Source organism: Lynx canadensis, chromosome A1, assembly GCF_007474595.2.
Source record: "Lynx canadensis isolate LIC74 chromosome A1, mLynCan4.pri.v2, whole genome shotgun sequence".
Classification (NCBI taxonomy): Eukaryota; Metazoa; Chordata; class Mammalia; order Carnivora; family Felidae; genus Lynx; species Lynx canadensis.
In genome coordinates this window covers 81,885,081-81,908,626 of record NC_044303.2, presented here as the reverse complement: position 1 = coordinate 81,908,626, position 23,546 = coordinate 81,885,081, and the positions used below count along the sequence as shown (strand labels likewise).

The window sequence follows — 23,546 nt, the reverse complement described above, 5'->3', positions numbered from 1 at the left end:
GACGCATAGATGAAGCCAGGACTGCCGCCCGGGGACAGCCACTGACACTGGTGAGAAGGATGTGAGAGATTATCACATCACTGTTTTACATATTTTTGAAAGTTTCCACGTTAGAAAGTTTTCATCTTACGTATAAAAAAATAAAACAGAGTGTCATCCACTGCAATCCTTCCAAGTGGGGAGTTTCGTGAAGCCTGGAATGCTACGTGTATAGCTGGTCTTGTCCCGTCTTAATGCTACCGTGTTTCTGGACTCCTTATGGCTTCCCAGATTCTAGAGTGCAAGGGAAGCAGCCCAGATTTGGGCTTGAAAGCCACTTACATGATTGCTGAATTCTAATCAGGCAGGAGAGGCCACACGGCAGCTCAGACATTACACTTTGTAATCTTCTTACTGCGTGGGATAAATTACTATAATAAGTCATTACCGTGGATGGTTAATGTGGTTGAAAGGAGGGTCACTAACTCCTGATGGCGTGTGACAGAGTGAAAACCCATGAAATCATTTAAGTGCGTGTGACTGTGCAAACGGGTCAGCACCATGTGGACAGAAACCGTAAAAGGGGCATCTGACAACACGTAAGAGCCGACGAGCTGCAGACGGCTTCATCTTTGTTAAACAGTGGGTGTGGAGAGTGTGGACACAGGCAGGATGTCACGTGCGACTCAGACCTTCCACGGCATCAAGCGCCAGCTCCCCGACCCAGTCCACAGATTGCAGGTGCCTGGTGTCGGCCGTGCCAGAATGAAGTCCTCGCCTCGCCCCTGCAGACCCTGCGAGGAGTCCTGAGTCCCACAGGACGGCCCCTGCTCTCACCTCTGTCACGTCGCGGACACTGAGCACCACGGTGTGTGTGCCCCATGTCACAGACGCCTCCCGAGCACCTGGCTCTGTCTGTGGTGGTGGCCATGGTTCTATTCCCGCCGGGAGTGTGGCTCAGGACAAAACACAGCCTGCCGGTCTGTCCCAGTCATGGCCAGGAAGAAAAGTCTGGACAAGCCCGGCACCGCTCTCTACCCCCAGACGGGAACACATGGACAGCACCACGCGGTCCTGACCGTCAGGTGCCCCAGAGCGGCTCCCCCACCGTGCTGTCTTGACGGCCCTGATGCCGCCCCGCAGGCCAAGCGAAGCTCCGTGGAAGGAAATCCACACGTGGAGCTGGGCTCTCTTTCTCTCTCTCACTCGCAGCTGGGAGAACAGGACGTGGAAACCAGTCATGCCTGACTGGGGTCACTAGGGTTACACGCTGAGCAGACAGTGTGCTGGGCTGGCAGGAGGCGGTGCCAGGCCTGTGGACGTGAGGGTCAGGGTCAGGCTCGCTGCTAAGGCTCGGTTGCAGGCTCTGTTCTCAAGCTGTTCCTCCTCCAAGGGGCTGGGCTCCTGCATGGCGGTGGCATCACGAGGTTGCTGTGGAGCAGACACGATGCTCTCACAAGTCCTAGGACCACTGTCTGCCCACGTGTGACTGGCAGACGCCATCCTCCCTGGCCAAAAGTCACAAGTGATGCAGCTTTCTCGAAAGTACGCAGTGACCGCATAGCCTCAGCCTAGTATCAGATTTGTGGCGTCCTGAGGGCAGACTGGGGGCCACATGGATGTTGTGTCCCATGTACAACCTTATGGAACTGATGAGGCAGCACCCGACCTTCTCCCGAAGCTGGATCCACTCATGCTCAAGTCCTGGGCACGGGGCTCTGTGTGTCGTCAGAAGGAAAGGGAAAGGGATGCGCTGGGGACTCAGTTCTTGTTTCTGCTTCATCCCAGGCCCCTGCCCAGTGTGTCTCCCCCGGAAAGGAAACGGAACTCCAATCACTGCTGACGTAGCACCGGCACTGCCGGGAAAGCACGGCGAGCTTGGCAATTTTGCCCCTGGTGTAACTTTTCACACAATAAAAGCTCTCTGATTAAATGCAATCAGGCTTACTGAGTGGAGACTTCTGTGCATGGAAGAAGTCTTGCCCAGCAGTCTTTTCTTCTGACAGAAATGTTTTCTTCCCAAGGAAACACACATACATTACAGCAAACATTCTCCGGGAACTGTTGTAAAGTCAGGTTTTACAAATTCAGTTCTTTTTCCCATGTTCTGAGCCATCTTTTTGTTTTTAATATTTATTTGTTTTTGAGAGAGAGAGAGACAGAGAGACAGCACATGCGGGGGAGGGGCAGAGAGAGAGGGAGACAGAATCCAAAGCAGGCTCCAGGCTCCCAGCTGTTGGCACAGAGCCCGACGCGGGGCTTGAACTCACAAACGGTGAGATCATGGCCTGAGCTGGGGCCTGATGTTTAACCGAGTGAGCCACCCAGGTGCCCTGTTCTGAGGTATTCCAGGCCCTGTTCTGAGGGGTTCCTGCCATCGTCAGGAACCGAGGCAGCGTGGGGGCCCCGGTGCAGGAAGGGCAGGGGACAGCGGGTGCCACCGCAGGGGGAGCAAAGGCGGCAACTCATAGAGCGTGGAAAGAAGACGGGACACCTCAAAGTCACCGTGGGAGTATTTGAAAGGAACAAATGGAAATAACATATTGGCTGTGACACTCGAATCAGGACAGAGTCGGGAACGGCATTTAGAAATCACCGAGTCTGGTTCTCTCCCCTGAAAACAGTGACAGGGGTGCTGGTCATAAACAAGCCTCCTTCAGCGTCCAGCTACCTTCCTCCATATGCCTCAAGCAGGCCCTCAGACCACCCCAACCAGGTGCTTTGTTTTCCAGAAGGTTCTTCCGCTCAGTCCTGGGCAGAACTTTCCACACCAACCCGAAGGGATGGGGGCTAGGACTCTCAGGCCACGCTTTGTCCCTGGAGGGGGAAACCAGCCGAGGCGGGGAGCCATCGGCGGCCGAAGGGCCTGACAAATGTCCCGGGATGGACACTGGGCAGCGTGGGCAGTTTCGTGGCGCCACCTCGACGCGCTCACACGGCACTCGGGTCCACGTTTCCAGCGCGCTTCCCTGACTCTCGGTGCGCCTGTACTGCACAGGGGCTGACTGTTAAGAATCGTTAGAGAGTCCTGTTGAGGGGGGGCGAGTGGGGGGTCTCTAGTGAGAGCGCCACCTGAGACTGTCAGGTTCACACAGGTCCCGCTGCCAAAACCTGCTTGGGAGCCTCCTGTCACTCATCCGGCTGGGCAATAACGTGCCACACTCATCACTTGGGATTTTCCTGATGAGCAACTCTGGTGACTAAAGCTATTATGGCTGTTGTCATTACTGTTGTTTTCTGTGGCAGTTTTAAATAAAATAGTTCCATTAAAAAAACTACCTTAAAGAGAAATGCTTGTCTGTTCTCAACTCTTCTTAATTTCAGATGCTCTGATAGTTTAAAAAAAAAAAAATGTGCTACGTCCCCCACACGGATGTGCGCACGGGGACACGCGCCTGGGATCACGTGTGTCCCCCACACAGATGTGTGCACCAGGACACATAGGCACGTGGCCAGCCAACACACACATGGCAGAAGCAGGCCTCGTATGTCCTGGGGTGATTAAAGGGAGGTGACGGGAATGCGGTCTGTCACCGGCTGTGGGGACAGGCGTGGGACACGCGTACCAGCCCCACGTGGACACCCACCACGGCGCCGGGTGGTGGGCAGCAGCGTGGCGATAGCCCTGGGAGCGGGGCGGGTACCCGCCACAGGGACACAGCTCACCTTGGAGGAGACGATTCTGTTGTCGGGGTGTCTCTGCGGGATGTAGGCCTCAGCACCTGGGGGGGGCTCCCTGTGCCCCACGTAGATGGTCCGGCTGTCCACGCAGTTCTCCTCGCCAGCACACTGCGGAGAACAGAGCGCCGTCAGCACAGGTGACGGACCCTCTGCAGAGCGCGAGCTGTAAGGCGCGTCCTCGCTCATGGGAAGAGCGGGCTCCCGTCACTCTACCCCACGGGCTAAGTTCCTCAAGGAACTGGGCCGAGCCAGGCGGTCTGCACCCGACAGGGAAGCCCTTACAAGCTGGTGGTCAGGGGAACAGACATGGCTGGGCTCATACGTAGACAGAAGGCCCAGCACGGTCCCGACGCTTCCAACAGAAAAGGCAGCCCCCTTAGAAACGTGGTGGTGGGTCTATGAGTTCACGATGGAGCTGCTGAGCCGTTTCGGGTCCCCCTGCTCAAGGGCCCTCCTGGGAAGACAGGAGGCCAGCGTCTGACTCTACTATCACGTGCGCGAGGCACCCGGTAAATGTCTTCTGACAGGAGAACCTTTAAAACACCGAACCAGACCCTGTGCCTTCAGCACGGAGGTGCCTATGACACTGCAGCCACAGATGAGAGACTAAAATGCAGCCCCATACAGCAGCCCGCCCCCGGGTCCTGGCACCCCCAAGACCAGCAGACCAGCCCAGATCCTGGGACCCCCACCTGGCAGCCCCATACAGCAGCCTAGCCCAGGTCCTGGGATCCCCACCCGGCAGCCCAGCCCTGGGTCCTGGCACCCCCATACAGCAGCCCAGTCCGGGTTCTGGACCCCTGACACACAGCAGCCCAGCCCTGGGTCCTGGCCCCCCCAGTACAGCAGCCCAGCCCCGGGTTCTGGTCCCCCCCACCAAGACCAGCAGCCCTGTCCCGGGTTCTGGTCCCTTTAGACCAGCAGCCAAACCCCGGGTCCTGGGACCCCCAGAACGGCAGCCCAGTCCTGGGTCCTGGGACCCCCATATAGCAGCCCAGTCCCGAGTCCCGGGACCCCCAATACAGCAGCCCAGTCCCAGGTCCTGTGACACCCCCCCCCCCATACAGCAGCCCAGCCCTGGGTCCTGGCCCCCTCCATACAACAGCCCAGACCCAGGTCCTGGTCCTGCTAGACCGGCAGCCCAGCCCCAGGTCCCGGAACCCCCAGACCGGCAGCCCAGCCCCGGGTCCTGGGACCCCAGACTGGCAGCCCAGCCCCAGGTCCTGGGACCCCCAGACCAGCAGCCCAGCCCCAGGTCCTGGCCTCACACTTCGTCAGCCTGTTGGGGTACAGTGAGTCATGGGGGGAGGAGGTGGGAACACCAGCACTGCAGAAGGTCAGGGTGACGGGACAGGAAGAAAGGCGGGACAGGTCACAGCTCCGACTCAGCTGTCACTGAGACATTGGCCTCAGGCAGCCTCACGGCCCCTGAGGACAGTGACAGCCCCTCACTCATGGTGGCTGATGAGGAACGAAAGCGGGAAACGGAGAACAGGAGCAGGAAGAGAACCGCACGGCTGTGGGGAGCCAGAGTGTTCCGCCCGGCACGGCGCCCACCCTCGTTTGTGGAGCCAGGTGGACGGGGTCACACAGGTCAGCAGTGTCCCTGTGGGCTGAGGCGAGGACAGCCTCACGTCACACCGTTTTGCTCTTGTTGCTTGCATGGCATGGCGCGGGCCTACCTCCCGGCTTCGAGGGGTCAGAAGTCTACAGATGTGCCCCCAGCACCGCGGGGTCCACGGTAGCCGCCCGCACGCACTTTCCCTCCGTGCCTTCTCTAGGGCCTGGTTTTGCCGGATGTCCACGCGGACTGAGGGCAAAGACCGACTCGGTCCCCAGAACTCCACCCGTTTCCAGAGACATGCGGCAGGGACATGGGAAATGGTGCAAGATCACCGGAGGGAACGGGCTGGGCCCCCAAACTGGCAGGAACTCGGATGTGGTGCCCCAGGAGCCCATGATGCAAGGGCCAGGCCGCGTCCCCGCCGCCCACGGCCTTTTCCGCTGCTTCCCCATCCAGGTGAGGCCACCAGTAACGGGTGCTGACACAGCGGCGTAAGAGCTTTACATACAAATCTAAGTCCCGGACATCCCTTCATGCTCGAGACACAGCCGCGGATGCTTCTCATTCCCATGGATTCCAGAACTTACGCTAAAAGGAACACATAATAGAGAAACCGGAAAGGAAAGAAAAGCATTAAAACATGACTTGTAACACAAAAATGAGAACCCCGGGGGTCCTGCTCCTACTTCAAGGCCAGCCGCTAGGCTTCAGCCACAACACCGACTCTGGAAGCCCTGATCCTCCCAGACAGGGGACGTGTCTGCGGTGCGTGGAGGGGGGCCTCCTGGCCGCGTCCAGCCCACGACTTTACCTACTGCACGTCAGGACACTATGTCCGCCTACGGGACAAGACCAGCCCAGAAAAGTGACTGAACACCAACAAGCACTGGGGTTTGCCTATGTCACTGCAACAAAAAACCCATTTGGGAGCGAGCCACGTACTTACTGGATGAAAACTAGGCTGTGCGTAAGGAAGCTACCTTCATGCTGTTCCCCAAGGAACAAAAAGAAGCAATGACCCACAAGCTTCAGTCAGACCTGCTGCTTCTACGAATAGACTATGAGTCGGTGGGCAGAAAGGCCATGGTGACGTTCTGCTTCCGGCTGACTCTGCTCACCAAGGGGTCAGTGTAATAGCGCCCAAGGAGGGACACCAGGGAATGGCGCTTACAAGGGGTCTCGTGTGTGGCCCTGACACGCAGGAGGCATCTTTGGGTTCAGACCAAGACCCAGGTGAGTTCCGCATGCTGTTCTCTGCAAAAATGTCCAATTCTGAGGAAGCTAAGACCAGGTGTGCAAAACATATAGACAACACGTCCAACAAGACGCCCCGGGAGAAAGCGGTTCACGATCACGCCCACATCATGTGTGTGCCCTGCAGCTGACCGGCCCCGTGACTATGGACGTGTGATTCAACATTTCTGTGTCCGCTTTGTCAGCAATCCTCTGCTACTCTGCACACTTAGTACCTATTAGCCCCAATTACACAATTTCTTTTTTTTAAATGTATGTTTATTTTTGAGAGGGAGGGACAGAGAGAGAAGGAGACACAGGATCCACAGCGGGCTCTGTGCTGACAGCAGCGTCTGACACAGGGCTTGAACTCACAAACCGTGAGAACGTGACCTGAGCTGAAGTTGTTTGCCTAACTGACTGAGCCACCTTGGCACCCCTCGCCGGTCTTGAACCAAGTATGTGTCACCTGGTCTGTTCTGCAACTCTGCTGAACACAAAAAGGCAATTCTGTCACTGGGAGCCCTGAGAATGAAGGTGTGGGTTGTCACAAAACCTCCCGAGGGCAGGAAGACAGACACGCCAGCCTCTCTTTCTAGGGACTCGTCTTGGATGGGATGCCCTCCGTGACATGAACCCTGGAGCCCTGGAGATGGCCAGGGACACTCAGCAGCAGTACAGGCTCCAACACTGATCGTTCCTTGTCAGCGCCCTGGCTGCACAGGGGGCACCTGCACGCCCACAAAGGCCAGCACAAAGCCCACTCTAAAGTGTGCACCTGACCTGTGCAGCAGGCCCCAGCGCCCTCGTGCCTCCAAGAGGCAAACCCCACTCCTGTGCTGTGCTCACCGGGAGCACGGAGGCCCCCCCCTCCCCGCCCCCGCTGCCTGGAGGGTCAGAGCGGGGAGGAGTCTCTTCCTATTTCCACATGAATGAGATTGTCACCTACAGGAACAAGGGGGCAAACGCCTAAAACTACAACAGGGGCAGGGGGCAGGGGGCTCGGTGAAACTGTTGGGTGCAGGCTGCTCCAGGTGGGCATGCTGTTCCAGAAACGAGGCACCAGGAGGAACCACAAACAAGGAAGCCTCTTCAGCAGCGAGCAAGACCGGAGAGCAGAACCCCCGCATGCCATGGGGCTCGGCTCTCTCAACCTGCGTACCCACCGGCAGATCCGGGTGTGAACGATGCATCCTCTGAGGTGATGGCACAGTGCCCTGTGGGTCACATGCCCCGGAGGGCTCAGCGCTTCTGTCCCACTGAGCTGGGAATAAAAAGTCCCACCTTTGTTCCACGGCACAGAAAACACTGCAGACAAATTGGACCGTTTCACTAACATGTGCAGTACATTTACATCCAATCTGGAAAGATGCAGGCAGATGGTGCAGTTTATTCCAGCAGACTGTGTGTCACTAATGGGCTCTTACGATGCTGGTTGTTGTGTGAACGTATCCTCTTACACAGAAAGGGTGTTAAATCCCGAACACGTGTAGACATGACTCGGTGGACAGAAAGCTTATGGCAACACAGCAAACCCTCCGTCGTCCGCTTCTGACCTTGATAAAGCAGCTGACTCTGAAACGGTTAAATTCACCAAAGATCCGACATCCAGTCCGTTCACATCGCTGAACGGATATTCAGACAAGCTGGGAGGCAACAGAGCACACTGGACATTCACCATCATGAGTGGGTGTGAGGTACAAATCAGAACCACAAGGACACCGCACTTCACGCCGCCCCCCCCCCACCCCGCCACTGAGGCAGGTGCAGGGGGCTGGGGCCTCACCATCATGGCAGGATAGTGGAGGGGACAGTCCTCCACTTCCCCAGGAGGGTGAAGGTGGAGTCCCCAAGCGACGCAGAGATCCCACCCCTGGTTTCGCACCCAAGAGAAGCAAAAGCGCAGGTCCACATAAGCACGGACACACACGTGTGTCCACGGCAGCATCATTCACAACAGCCGAACAGTGGAAACAACCTGAATGTCAACCAACCGAGGGACAGACGACAAGGCTGCTCCACCTACACAATGGACTTACTACGCAGCCATGAAAAGAGCACGCGCTATAGCACGGGGGAACCCTGAAAATGCACGTAAGGGGGAGAAGCCGAGAGAAAAGGCCACGTGCTGTAGGGTTCCATTCATGCGAACTGTCTAGGACACGCAAGTCCAGACAGACAGGGCTTGCCAAGGGCTGGACAAGTGACCACGGGTGGTTTCTTCTGGAGGAAGATATTCTGACTGGGGGCATGGCAGGCGCACAGCACTAGGAACACGTTCCAGCAGACACCGACGAGTGTCCACGCAGAAGGGTGGCCCCTAGGGTGGGTGGGTTACACGTCACTGGCAATGACCGATACACACGCTTGAGCGAGCGGCATGCGGCCACATGCACACGAGGTCGCCACTTGTCATCCCGGGAACGCGTGGGCAGTGCCACGGTCGAGGGTCACGCAGCTTGTGCACACACCCACCACACGCACAGTCCTGTGGTTCCAGCTCGTCCTCCTTCGTCCTCTTAGCGGGAGAGGCCTTGCTTGTGTCTGAACCTTTTTCCCCTTTCCAGCCTTCCCCGCAGATTCTACAAACAGAAACCTTGTAGGAAGTGAGAAATCCAGCAGGGGGCATGACACGGTGGGATTCATACAAAAGACTTCATGTCTGTGGTGCCCGGTTCGTGCTCTGTATGAGTCTGTGGGCAGATGATGAGTCACCCCAGTGATGGGGGGGGGGTGTGCATCTCCCTTGTACCCCTGAGAGCCACAGCCTCAGACAAGACCTGTCAACGCTGCTCCCCTGGGGGCCCCAGTGGCAGGTACAGGGCAGGGGCTTGGGAAGCTGTAAAGCTGGACCACCGGATCTCACCGGACCTGCAGTGGCCAGAGCCCCAAGGCACCTGTTCAGAATCTGAATCTGCTTACCTGCCCGTCACAGGCAGGCGCGTCTGCAGAAGCTGTGGGCGGGCGGGGGCAGCGCTAAACATGCCTGTCAGCTTCTCCTGTGACCGTCACATGGCCAGAAGGGAGGAGACAGGGAGGATGTCGAAGGGTCGGGGAAGGAAAAGGGTCTGCAGGGAGCCCGCAGGCAGCAGCCCTGGGGCCCCGGAGCCTCCTGGAAGATTCCATGTGAGGCTGGAGGACACAGTCTTCCTGGAGCCGGTGGAGGGAGCATGTGCAGAGAGCAGGAAGAGAAGCGAGGTGCAACCACTCCCACGCCCCCCCCCCCCGCCCCGGCCAGCCCAGGAGCGGAGGCAGCCCCACCCTCCCAGAAGGCAGCCGCTTTGAGAAAGGGTCACTGCAATGTCATGAGACGAGAGCCACGTAGAAACTGTCAGAGCCGCTCTCTGAACGCTGACCCAGCTCTCCGAACAGCCTGCAGGGCTCCTTCCTTTGATCCTTCTTTTCTAAAGATAGTTCTGACATTGGGGTTGAACCTCTGCTGCCTGAAAATCCCAGACATGTACAGGTTCACGTGCATGGTGGCACTCTCTCTGACAGTATGGTGCCTGTATCCGGCGGCCGAGGGCCTCGGGGACAGGCTGACCACAGGCTACACTCTCCATGATTGCCGCAGTCCTCTCGGCCCAAGTGACACTTGGTTTCATGAGATCCAGGGTGCAGGCTTGAGTGTGTCCTGAGACATTCAGTTAGATCCTGACTCCTGTCTCCTGGACCCCCGAGCACTCCCCTCTTCAAGCAGACTTTGCTAGAACCCGCCACTTGACAGGGAGCAATCCCAAACCAAGGGCCACCGCCATGTGGGCCTGGACCCCAACAGGAAGACGTCAAAGGTCAGCAGAACGGCTTAAACAGGGTTCGGTGTCAACTGTCTTCTTGAAAATGAGTGATGACACTAGACAAGGTGACCGCGTGACCTTGCCCACAACTAACAAAAGGACCAATGGAGCAGAGCAGCGACTCTGAGGTCAGGCAAAGGCCAGGCCACCAAAGACTCTCCTGCAATTAAGTGTGTGATCCTGGTGAGAAAAGGAAGAGTCCAGGCCCCGTCCTGTCCATTCACTGATTGTGCCATGTGGACAGACAGTGGAGTGTCAAGGACGGACTGACCAAGTACCTGGAGGCCCGTCTCTACACAGACGCACAGATTTCAGCACGAGCCCACTGGAAGAAAGAAAGGAGCCTTCGTCCAGGGCTGGCAGGGTGCCCTGCATGTAGGAGGCGTGGCCGGGGGCAGGACCGAGCTCCAGGGCTAGCCCCACCCCTGGAAGTGGGGGCCAAGCATCAGAGGTCAGTGATGGATCCTGATCCTTCTGGGCTGGGGGCCTGGCACAGGTGTGGTCAGAGCTGCAGTGTCCAGCTGGCCTGGCCCTTGGTCCCCATCACTGAGCACTGTCTACTTTTCCAACCACTTTCACTCATATGGGGGCAGCACCCATATGAGCGACTCAGACACAGAAAACCACAGAGCATAGAAATTAACCAGCAGATTTAGCGTGTGAACATTTTTGCCATGTTTGTACCACATGAATTTTTTTCAGAAATTAATTAGAAATTTTGGAGTCTGTCCGCCAGTGCCTCACCCCCTCAGCTATAGTATCCGGTTCCCTCACTACAAGCAAAATAAAATCTTAAACCCGTGTCCATTGGTATTTGCACGAGAATCATGGCTTTCTTTACCTTTTTTGAAAATTATCTTTCAACTATGGGGGGGTGGGTATTCAAGTTCGTGACCCTGACCCTGAATGAAGTTCAAGTACAGTCCTGGGGTTTGAGTCACCAGGTTCTGGCTCTGCCTGAAGGTCTCACTCTCCAGGGCAGAGCACAGAATCAGGACCAGGAATGTTCCAGAAAATAAGTACAGAACCATTGTAACAGCTGGCTCATCACACGGCCATATCAAAGAAACTAAGAAAACCAGCAGGGAAGGACATAAGCCTGGCACGGCCGCCTGCCTCCTTTGCCGCTCCCCCAGACCTCAGGTGGCAGACAGCAGCAAGAAGGCCAGCTTCGCCCCCCGTAGGCTGTCAGAGGCCACACCAGCCACACCCCTGCCCTTACAGCAGGAAAGGCTCCCGAGCCCACCTGCTCCCGGGACACAGCCGCTGGCTCTTCAGACTCCCTCCCACCCCTGGTGGAGTGAACTCCCTGCCTTGGGGGCTGTGGTCATAGAACCAAGTTGGGCGCCTGCCACAGGACTCATGCTACAAGCTGAGGAAGGGGGTTGGTGACACGTTGGTGAGGGCACGGCCTGGGGGAGGTGGGCAAGTCTCCGGGGAAGACGCAAAAATGCCCCAAGCACACTCAGGGATGCACGCGGGTCACAGGACTTAGGCCAGGCTCTGCTAAGGAGGGGGGACAACGGGAAAGGCCCTTCTCACTGCCCTCCCTGCAGGCGCCAGACGCCACCTTCCTGCATCAGCTTCAAGCCTCAGGGGCTCCCGGCACCTTCAATTAAGAACCAGCCAAACACAAAGCCTGACAGAGCAGCCCCGCGGCCCGGCAGCTAAGAAATGGGACATGTGTCAGTACCAGCTCCCCCCAACCCTTTTCCGGAAAAAGACTCATAAATAGCGAATCCTCCCAATCGGCCTGGACACAACCACATCACACTTGTTTCTCTCGTGGAGAAGATGCAGGGGCTTCGCAGACCCGCCAGATGGGGCGGGTGGTCCCCACAGAGACAGCCGCACGTCCCAGAGCAGGGATCTGGGGGCAGAGCTGGTCCGCACTGCCCAGTGCGCTCACTTCGACTTGGCCACTGCCCCACTGCCCGCGGTCATCCGTGCCGCCCAGCAGCAGGTGACCTCAGCAGCAGGTGACCTCAGTGTGCACCACCTGAGGGCAGATCGTCGCCGGTGTCCCTCAAAGTCCAGTAGGATGACGTCAACCCTGAGCCATAGCACCCCACCCTAGCAAGGAGGTTTTCCAAGGACGGCTTCCCTCCATCACCGCCCTTCCGGCTGTTTTCTCATAACTCCTTCTAAGAAGTTCAGGGACCTGCCTGCGAGTACTGAGCAAGACCTGGCCTTTAGACTGAGAAACTAAGTCACAAAACCAGTGGAGTCAAGTCTCTAACTCCACGGAGAGCAATGATTCCCCTCACACGTACTCAGAGTTCTGATTCCCAGATACACGATGACGACAACAATCCCCAAAGGACGGGCAGAAGCCACCACCTGCTGAAGTCTGGGCCCACGGCTCCCACATGGGACAGGTCGGACGCTGCCGTGACTGTGACTGTGCCCGGCACACGGTCAGGCTCCTCAAGAGCCGGGTGCCGTGTGGCCAGCACAGGGCATGACAAGAAAGGTTTGCACAAAGGAGAAAATCATATTCACATCAACCTGACCGCAAACCCAGGGGTTTTCAAACTCTTCAAGGCAAGAAACACATTTTAGGGGGCGCCTGGGTGGCGCAGTCGGTTAAGTGTCCGACTTCAGCCAGGTCACGATCTCGCGGTCTGTGAGTTCGAGCCCCGCGTCAGGCTCTGGGCTGATGGCTCAGAGCCTGGAGCCTGTTTCCGATTCTGTGTCTCCTTCTCTCTCTGCCCCTCCCCCATTCATGCTCTGTCTCTCTCTGTCCCAAAAATAAATAAACGTTGAAAAAAAAAAATTAAAAAAAAAAAGAAACACATTTTAGTAGGTTTTAAACCAATGGTGACCAGGGGACATAAATACGGGAAAACGAGACATAAGGGACCCTGCTCTCTCGTGTTTCTGGTGCTGTTTCGTAAATGTTGGCTTTCCGCTCACTGCGCTGCGGCCTCTGACTTGGGAAGGGCTCCTCACACCTCCCAGCGTGTCCTCTGAGAACTTTGGGTGCTCTGCGTGGGGTTCAGATGTCCTCTGTCTGCAATCTGTGCATCAGAATGCCAACCTCCCTAAGGGTCCTCGATTAAGGTAATTTCCGGAACAGGGTCTACTTTATCTTCCCCCACGGTATCCTCATCTCCCCATTTCTCCAAAATGTAATCAACAGAGAGACAGGACGGCTCCTGCCCATTCTTCTCACTTATGAGCCTCGAGGCACCAAAAGCCTTGATTTTGGGCAGGACCTCTGACTTTTCCTTGTACGACAGGCAAGATCACGGCCTCTCCGGTATCCACAGTTTCAAAGGTAAAGGAAAATCCTAGCAGCAGACTCCAGCAAATCAGCTTTCATGAAACTGCTGATGAGAAATGAGTAAGGTTAGGACTGCTGTGCCCTGAGCTCTGCGCGGGCCTCGCCCGGGAGCCCACGGCCCTGGGTGAGTCCTGCAGGGCTCTGTCCTCCCCAGGAGCCCCAGTGTTGGGAAGAAACCACCCAGCAAGCACTGCCTCTCAGCGTCTGCTTTTCCCTGAGTTCCCACCTGTCTAACCTTCAACGTGAAAACAAGCTCTGTCTTCCTAAGAGGCATTACTAACACTCCTTACGAACCTCAATATTTCAAGGGTCTTTACATCCTGCTGCTGAACCAAATGGCAGACACTGTGTCCAAGTGACAAACGCAGGGTTGTTCCAGCTATTAATTGTAAACCTACTAAGTGTCAGAATAAATATACCTACTTAGCTGTTTCTCTTAACGGCGGTGTCCCTAACACTGGCCTGGACTCGTGCACAGATCAGAGGTCACCAGCAGGGCCGGAGCCTGTAGTTCAGGGAGAAGAGCCCACAAAATGGGCTTAGCCACAGTTCCTCACCTCCGGGGGGATCGTGGCCTAGGATGCATGTAGACCGGCAGGTCTGCAAAGAGCTAACCCGCCTTTACCAGTAGCTACAAGGGCAACTCGCCTGTCTGCTCAGAAGGGAGGGGCGGGGGTGGCAGGAAGCCACCCACGGGGCTCTGGAAGAAAGGCTATGGCAGGGGGTTGAAGGCCCCTTTGAAGTGCAGAGCACCGTCCGAATGTCCTTTCCAACAGAACAGCAGTCCCACACCCTGGTGCCAAGAACCAAGTCCAGGGGGCAGCGAAGGGATTATAGCTGCGGCTCTGTTCTGGGCGTGCAGGAGCAGGAGGTAGCCCCCCCATCACCTGGGAGATCATGAGATGCCCTCCCATGGGGCTTGGGGAGGGGGGGTGGGACATGACCCCGGAGCGGCCACAGATTTCCGTGTCCCTGGGGGACCACAGGTGAACCACATACAGGTCAAGTCCTTGCCTGAGTGGCCCCCAAGGGTGTGTGAATGGTCCCCATGGCTCCCCTACAAAAAAACACACACAAACCACATCTAGTAACAGATCGTACCTGGGATACAAGATAGACCATCACAACTCAGAAATAAAAAGACAAATAACAAGGATTTGAATAAACGTTTCTCCGAAGGCCTACAAACAGCCAACATCAACAGAGATGTGCATACTGAAACCTGGCCAAGCCAAAGAAGCCAATCACAGGGACCCAGACACTGACTCATCTACACGGCACACCAGGAAGGCAGGTCCATGCTGCCAGGGCTGGGGGGTGGGGACTGCTAAAGCACACGGGGTTTCTTTCGGATGATTTAGATGTTTTCAAACTCTGTTACGATGATGGTACCAGAACTTGGTAAATGTACTAAAACCCACTGAACTGTACTCTTTAAAGAGGTGGGCTTTATGACATACGAACTATATCCCAATAATGCCATTGGTTAGCCCCTCACACATGTGCAGGGTTGCGGGCGTGCTCACAGGGCCGGGTCTGCGCCCCCGCACCTGTGGGGACTGCCTCACACTTCCCTCTCACCCTGGAGACATGGATTCTACCAGGTTCCATCCAGTGTGGGGACCACAGATAACTTTCTTAGGGTTCTGGCATTTTCTAGTGGGTAAAATGGAGTTCAATGTGTTTTCAAAGACGTATCCCTAACAGAGAAACTCAGAAAGAAACTGTGGCCAAAGTAGAATGGGGCAAACACAGCAGAGAGCTAGCAGTGTCCCCTCACGCTCTGGATGCAGACCAAGGAGGACACTTCACTTCTGGGGAACATAAGTCCCCTGATTATTTTAGATGCAGTCACTGCTACCCCCAGAAGGGAAAGGGGTTCCCGGAGTCTCAGCATGAACATCCTTCTCTGTTGTCCTCCCTCTTCCCTGCCTCCCCCCTCCTTCCCTGCCGCCCGCCCTCCTTCCCTGCCGCCCGCCCTCCTTCCCTGACGCCCACCCTCTTTCCCTGCCGTCTCCCCTCCTTCTCTGCCATCCCCCCCTCCTTCTCTGCTGTTCCCCCTGCTTCTCTGCCGTCCCAGGCAGGACGAGGAGACCCTGAATTCAGAACTCCATCAGAACACGGTTGAACCACCGCACCACGGCAGTCAGGCCTTCCTCACAACCCCACCGTCTGCTCCGTGAGGATTCGGGGTGCAGCAGCCCGGGCGGTAAAGTCAGGAAGCACACAGGGACATGAGAGATTCTCAGAAATATGCTGAAAATCAATTTTAGCCTGTTAGTCCCCCAATGGAAGTTTTGAATGTCAGCTCAAACAAAGCAAACGCATTAGCCAAATTACACGGTGCGGCTGTAACAGAAGCATGTAACCCGACCGACCGCAGATTCCTGGATGGGTCTCTGTGGTGGTCCTCCTAACAGCCCCTGTCACAGTCACAGGGATCCAGTAACAGAGCAAGTCCCACTCCTGTGTCTGTTTATAGCTTTCAAAGGCAACATTTCCTGTTTGAGGAGTAAGAAGATAACACAGTGCTTAGGTGTTTCTAAAAATAGGCCTTCTTCTAGCTCCCGTTCCGCAGCCCCAGCCCACATGCACCTGCCACTGCGCGCTCCACTCCTGGGGAGTACCTGGTAGTTTCCACCCCGCTGTGCGGGCCTTGCACAGGTATCACGGCCACAACCCCGCTCCCCACTGGAGCCGATGTGCATCAGCAGCTTCCACGGGATCCATGGGATCCACGTTCTCTGCCAGGAATTACCAGCCTTTCTGGCGGCTGGTGGGCAGTGCCTGGACCTCAGTGCGCGTGGCCCCTTCTGCTCCCGCCGGACCGGAGCCCAAGGCGTCTGTGACAGACCTGGACCACCTCTTACCGTAATCAGTGATGACACATGGTTTCCCTTCCCAGACAAAAGTGGGGTATTTATAAGATCTGGGGGCACTTTTCTGCCAGGAACATATTTCTAAACACAAAATCGTCTGGATCGCAAAAGCCACAGGGATGGTCCACGTCATCTGAAAACACTGACCATCTGGAACATGTGCAATGTCAGCTGACTAAGCTGACGTTTCCTGGGTCCAGAATCGAAATAAAAATTCTAAGCACAGTGACTTTTACCCTACCATGGCCTTGCTTGACTCTGGCGGTTCCCAGTGGTAGAGAGACACAGAGCACGTGCACCTAGAGCATGCCAAGGGCAGAGGAAAGGGACACTGAGTCTAGGAGCTGAGGAGACCAGTAGGGCAAGAGCAAAACCCCCTCCAAGGCATCCAACCCTCCCCTCCAGACAGCGGCATGTGGAGAAACGCCATGTGCACCGCAACATAAACGTGAAAATGGCAGGGGAGTGGTCAAACCAGCCCCCATCCAGCCCCCCATCCAGCCTCCCATCCTGGTTTTGAGTGACTCCCTTGCAAAGCACTCTCCCTGCATTTGCAGACAGCAGGACATTATGAAGGGCTCCCAAGTAAACTCAGGTGAGTCGCTTCTACCGACCATTTCCAAGTGTACTGTGGGGGGTCTGCTCACTTAGACTGAGGCACAACAGGGGACCCCCCTGTGCTGGCCTGGGGATGGGGCATGGCATGGCAGGGACTGCACAAAGAGGATGAAGGCAATTTCCCCACAGGGCAGATGGTGGCAGAGCCAGGCTCAGGTGACTGATGACAGCCGGGGTGGCCTCTGTGCAGGGAGCCGAACCAGTCAACAAGGACCCAATCAAGCTGACATTAGTGGAGGGTGGGGGGGAGGAGCAAAGGCAGCCATCAGGTGGCAGAAGGGGACAAATTCTGAGAGAGGTTCAGCGTGGAGGGGCGTCCGGGAAGGACCATACACCAGGTACTAGGACCTGAGCCCGGCTCCCTGCTCCACTGGCCAGAGAATCCAGCTGGGCCCCCGTCACCTAGGCCGCAGGCCGCTGCTGCCCAGCCCTGTGAGCTCCTCCCGCAACGAGAAAACGCAGGGTCTGTGTCACTGCAAAATAATGACTGCCCTTCTGGGAGCCAGAGGCCCTGGGACCCCATGGCCCACAGCTGCACACTGCCCTGTTTCCCTGAGACGAGAGGAGGAGGCCGCACGCCCAGCAGTCCCCAAGCTGCCGGTCAGTGCTGCGCACCCACCAGGAAGGCAAGGACGCCGGGAAACGCACACCAGACTCTGCGAGGACAGAGCAGCAGGCCTGCACACACGGCACGCGCCCAACCCCTACATCTGCCCCTAACTTGGTGACCCACACCCGCAGCTGCTCCCTCCTCCCCAGGACGCCCTGGCCCTGGCCCACTCATTCTGGTGGAAATCCATCCTGCGTGTCCCCGGCTATTCACGTCACAATGCAGCTTCCGTGGCTCCCTGACAGTAAAACATGGGTGAGGACACCACACCGCCCAAGCACGTGGGTCAGCAGAAAACGGTGCGTTGGGACAGCGGGTGGACGTTAGTGGGACAGATGCTGCGACTGTCAAGTACCCAACCCCTGAGTCTCCGTGCAGCGCTTGGAAAACCAGCCCCAGGACGCGGCCACGAAAACCACGTGCTTCTGTACTTACGTCCCACAGCTACGCTCCTACCCTTGAGATGAATCAGCCAGAAAATCAGGCAAACTTACTGAATTCACAAACAGAAGCAAGGTCGTATACACATTTTAACAGCTGAAATTACACACCTTCTGCTGCAGTGTAGACGGATGTTCCAGACACGAAATACTTGGTGAAGGGCGAGTCCAGAACCACGGCACACCGTTTGGGGAAAACGGACAGAAATCGTGGCCTAGCAAGGCCCACAGTCTGTAAATAGGCAGCCTGAGGTGCAGCAGGGTCTCTGAAACCCCGAGGCATAGACCCCATTTTGGGGAAAATAACCACATTGGAACAAGCCAACCCCAGAGCTCAGAGAAGGTCAGGACACCCGCTCAGGTCAGTGATGTGAGTGTCAAGAGGAGGCAGGTGGTGGGGACAGGGCGGCCCCTCTCAGCGTGAGGCAACACCCCTGTGCATGGCCGCTGCCCAGTGAGGCACCCGATACAAAGCACCCACTGGATTCTGGAAACTTCGTGTGCAGAGAAGAACGTAAAACATGCTGATGTTTATGCTGACTTCAAGTTGCAATAATATCCTAGATAGCACGGGGTTAAATAAACACTATCAAAATTAACTTTACTATATGCACACACCACGTGTGGCTTGTACCTGTGGGCTGGGCAGGGAGGCCCCCACCACGGACACAGGGTGCAGCCGGTCCCATCACCAGGAGGGCAGGTGGCTGGGGGCACACGAGAGTCCCTCGCTGGACAGGAGCAGCTCGCCCACCGGGCGTCCCCTCCAGATGTTCATGGATGGGGTGAAAGGTCAGGTCCCGGCCCCTGGGGTGACTGATCATTGCCCAATACATCCCCTCACTTCCCGACAGCGCCGGAAATCAATGGTTCTTTGCTCCTCAGAGCTGGTGACTCATCCAGAGAGCTGCCCTCGTTCTCACCAAGAAAACATTAGCTGAACGTTTCCTTCTGCATCTGAGGTTCACTCAGTGAACATTTTCTTCTTCCTTCCTCCAGGCTGTTTTCCTAACCCACCTGTGTCACAGAACAGTCTGAGGAGCAGTGGTGGGACTGAGGCCCTGGGCGAGTCTGGGGAGCTGGACAGAGAAAAGAGGCCAGAGGGCAGCCCCAGGGCTCTGTCCCCGTCAGGCTCAGCCAGCCTGCAGCATGAGGCCAGATGGTCAGTGAGAGAAGCTTCCAGGAGCCAAAGCCACAGGCCGGAAGGAGGGACCGTCTGTGGGAGGTGAGGATGGTCAAGAAAGGTCCACGGCACCAGGTGATGGCAGAGAGCTCATCCTCCCCAGCAGAATTCGGTGATAATCTGATCTGGTGACCTCAGAGGGCAGCTGTCCAGGTACCCCCACCAGGCACAGCATAATCAGAAGGGCTCCTGGCTTTCAGCTGTGGCAGACCCCAGACTGCGCCCATGGCCACCCTGATGACAGCTGGCAGGGGGGCCAGGAATATCTTCCTGAAAGGCCCTGGGGGCAGCGGGACTACCCTACCCAGGGCCAGCTTGCCAGGAACACCAGCACAGGGAGGGGGATGTCAGCTGGCCGGGAGTACCAGCATGGTGGGGTCAGCTTGCCAGGAGCACCAGCACAGGGAGGCGGCAGGGGGGGTCAGCTGGATGGGAGCACCAGCACAGGGGGTCAGCCAGCCGGGAGCACCAGCATGGGGGGGGGGGCGGTTAGCCAGCCGGGAGCACCAGCACACGGGGGACATGAGGCTCATACACATCATCACAGTAAGATGCTCAGCCAGGGTAGGAGGTGGGAGGAAGTAGGGGGTTGGCCTGCACTTGGACCAGGGAGCAGGTGCTGGGTGAGACGAGCGAGGCCTTCAGGGGCGCTCCGGGGCTGTCGGTGACAGGCCAGCAATGCAGGAAGAGCCGTGGAGCCCGCCACACAGCCAGCGTTGTGATCCGAGCTCCCAGAGTAAGGCAGTGCGTGTCCAGAGCCACTGGGTCTCCATCATGCAGGACCTGGCACCAAAGTCCACTGCGAAGGCCACAGACTGCCTCCCACACACCCCGGGAGTGACCCTCCACACCCCCATGCCACAGGTGCCTCAGGGTCCAACACGGAACCACGCTCAGCCCAGGGACCCTCTGACCCACCGCTGTGGGCTGTCCCAATGCTGACAGTGTTGTGGCAACCTAGTGACAGAGGCTGCCGGTCCGAGGAAAGTGCGATAAAACCACTGACCTTCCAGGGTCGGGGGCAGGCCGCAAAGACAGCACATGAAAGAGCTTCTGGGAAGCAAAGTGTCCGGTGCAGCAATAGGTCTTTTATTTATTTATTTTAAACGTTTTCATATTATTTTTGAAAGAGAGACAGAGCGGGTCTCTCTCTGGGGAGGATTATTTCCGCGGGCTCCAGGGGATGGGGGCTGCCCGGTGCCTGGCTCTGGGGTCATTGAGGCCGGGGAAGGTGTTAAAGCTCTGGCCCGCCGGCCTTCATACTTTCTCTAGAACAGTTGGCCCGGGGTGGGCCGCCCTCCAGGGTCAGCAAGTCCCCAGGGTCAAGGCATCAGAACACAGGAAATAAAACACATGGTTAACATAGCACTGTGTTTCTAGAACATTCAGTGTGCAGAAGGCTGCTGAATAAAGCTTTATGCTCACATTTGAGATGGATCCAGGTTCTGAGTTCAGATAACTACAAATGAGGGATCACCCTCGTGATATGACCTGTTCCACGCTGCATGCAGGATGTCAAAATCCCTGCCCCTCAATGCCGACCTCAATGCACCTCAACCACTGTGACAACCATGACGCCCCCAAAGTACCCGAACTCCAGAGGCAGGCCAGGAAGTCCCGCCTCTGTTAAGGACAAACGCAATGGCAGTCACCACCGGGCTCTGCCTTGTTGACAATAAGTGAGTAGAATTAAGAGAAACAAGCAGCTGCTGTGAACTACGCTGCTCACCTATGCCTCACTGACCAGCATGCTGCCGTGTGCTCCCTCCGGGACTCCACAGTGAACGCAGGCAGGTGGTGACGGAGGCTAGGACTCGACAGTGAGCACGGGCAGGTGGTGACTGAGGCTGGGACTCGACAGTGAGCGCGGGCAGGTGGTGACGGAGGCCGGGACTCTACAGTGAGCGCAGGCAGGTGGTGATGGGGGCAGGTGGGGGGACAGAGCTGGGGCGCCCTGAAACACAGTGCTGGAACCCACACAGGGTGCCCCACACTTTCCTGCCTCTGTCTTCCCACTGCACGTACCTGCTGCCATGGGCCAAGGGAAGGCAGCCTGGAGAACATGTGCTGCCCACGGGCCCCCCCGGGAAGTGCAGTGGGACACAGGGCACCACAGTGAGTGGTGCACTCCAGCATCTCGGGCTCCCTCAGACTTGGTCACTCAAGAAAGCGGACTGTGCTCAGGGACACTTTCTTCTGGATGAAATTCTGGGGATTTCGTGCCCCCGTCTTTGGTAGGAATGGGCTGGATGTGTGTCTGTGACTTCACACATGTTACAGCTCCCAAAACACGCTGACGAGCAGCTGCTTTAACTAAAATAACAAATACAACCTCACATGTCGAGAAGCAGAGAGTTTTCTGCCATTGTTTCTAGTGAGAACTCGCGTGTGCTGCGATGATGCCACCATCCCAGAACTCACCAATGGCGGGGCGGGGGTGGGGGGCTCCGAGGAACCAACTCCCACCGTCCCCCACGCGATGGCCCCCGAGCGATGGCCGTCTTCCACCTGCACCCGCGGGTCCAGGCACACGACGCAGCGGCCTATGTGAGCCGTGTGCGTCCACACCCCACGCAGCCCACAGATGGGCCTCAACTTAGGAGGATGGCGGGACTCGCTGGCAAAGACGGGCCAACGCCCAGGCGTGCAGACGCGGCTCCGATCTCGACGGCGACTTTCATAACAGGGTTTCTTCAGTGAACGAACACGTGTGGCCTCCGAGGGTGTGGCTGGTGGCGTCCCCACCTTCGGGCAGCTCCCTGCAGCGGTGAGAACGGCCACGCGCGTCGGCACATGCAAGCATACAGGACTTTCCGGACACAATTTTCCTGCCGTGTGCTGGGTGCTTTCTGAAACCGTGGGCATAAAATGGAACAGACGGTGGAATGTTTCCGTTCTGTCTTAAGCAGGTGGGGACTCGATGGGGGCTATGACCGTGGCCGCCCCCCACTCCAGCTTGCAAGCGGCTCCCGCTGGTGAGGAGGGCACGGCGCCACTGGCCACTGCCAGGTTAGGACCCCAGGCTTCCGTTCTGTGCCCTGGGAGCCCAGCCGGGTGCAGCGAGAACTCTGGCATGGGCGAACACGGTGATATCCAGCCCGGCCCCCGGCAAGAGAGCTCAGGCAGAGGGTGCTCTGGGTAAGAAGTCGCGATTCCTCCTGGATGAACACTCATCAGCTTCTTCCCAGCGTGCACATCCACTATACCTGGAGCATTCATAAACAAACGCTTCTTGTGTCTGATGTTTTCAAGTTTATGGTCCCGAAGCAAGTTGTTCCACGGACTCTGCCATTCGAGCATGAATGGGTGTGAAGGTCACTGCTGCAGTGACAACAGCTGGGGGGCAGGACAGGAGGTCAGACTAGCCGCTCCTGGATGTGCTGCTCCGGTCACACCCCCGATGACCCACCTGGGGCTTTCTCTTATCCTCCAGGTAACAAAATTCACTGAGCAACGTTCCGGGGGCTTTTACCACGACCGCTGGGAACCACTGCCGGGGACTCAGACCCAGCCTCCCAGACGATTTGCTGAATCAGGTGCAGAGCAGAGCAGCCCACAGATCGATGGTGCAGCTCCCTGTGATGAAGACCTTCCGGCCCCGGGTGGCCTTCCAGGTCACAGCCCCCGACCTCAGAGCCCGCCCTTCAGCTCCACAGCAGCAAGAAAAAACCTCACTGCTTCTGCCGGAACTTACAAACCCAGAAACAGACAGGAACGGGAAAGGCCAAGGGTTTTCCACACACTTAACATCTACACTTATCTTTTCTTTTTTTTTTGTAATGAAGCAACGTGCCTGGGGCACCCGCTTCCCTGAGCATCCGAGTTCCTAGTCGGCAGGTGCTAACGCTCTGATGCAGTGCTTGCTGGAGAGCCAAGGCATCACAGACACAGTGACCACCCCAGACCCTCTGGGGCCCTTCTGTCCCCCACGTTATGTGAACGACGAGCTTCGCACGAGCATTCGCCACCGGCAGGGACGCTGGCAGTGGACCAGCACACCTGTTTCCTCCCCGTCAACCACTACATCTCTCCTCTACGCTGCAATGCAGATTTACTAGACTTTTTAAGTGTATTTATTTATTTTGAGAGAAAGAGCAAGGGACAGGAGCATAGAGAGAGAGAGAGAGAGAGAAAACCCAAGCAGGTTCTGAGCTGTCAGCACAGAGTCTGATGCAGGGGCTTGAACTCATGAACTGTGAGATCATGACCTGAGCCGAAGGCAAGAGTCGGACGCTCAAGGACCGCACCGCCCAGATGCCCCTGAAGACACTTTTTA

At 57.0% G+C, this 23,546-nt stretch overlaps 1 protein-coding gene across 6 annotated transcripts in view; it reads right to left on the bottom strand.

Moving 5' to 3' along the window:
* Positions 1 to 23,546, bottom strand: part of ATP11A (ATPase phospholipid transporting 11A) — a 122,597-nt gene that overhangs the window by 60,604 nt on the left and 38,447 nt on the right. For all 6 annotated transcript variants that reach the window (XM_030314307.1, XM_030314316.1, XM_030314326.1 and 3 more), the window contains exon 2: positions 3,646 to 3,768. In XM_030314307.1, coding sequence (XP_030170167.1) covers positions 3,646 to 3,768 — 123 coding nt within the window. The remainder of the gene's footprint in view (positions 1 to 3,645; positions 3,769 to 23,546) is intronic.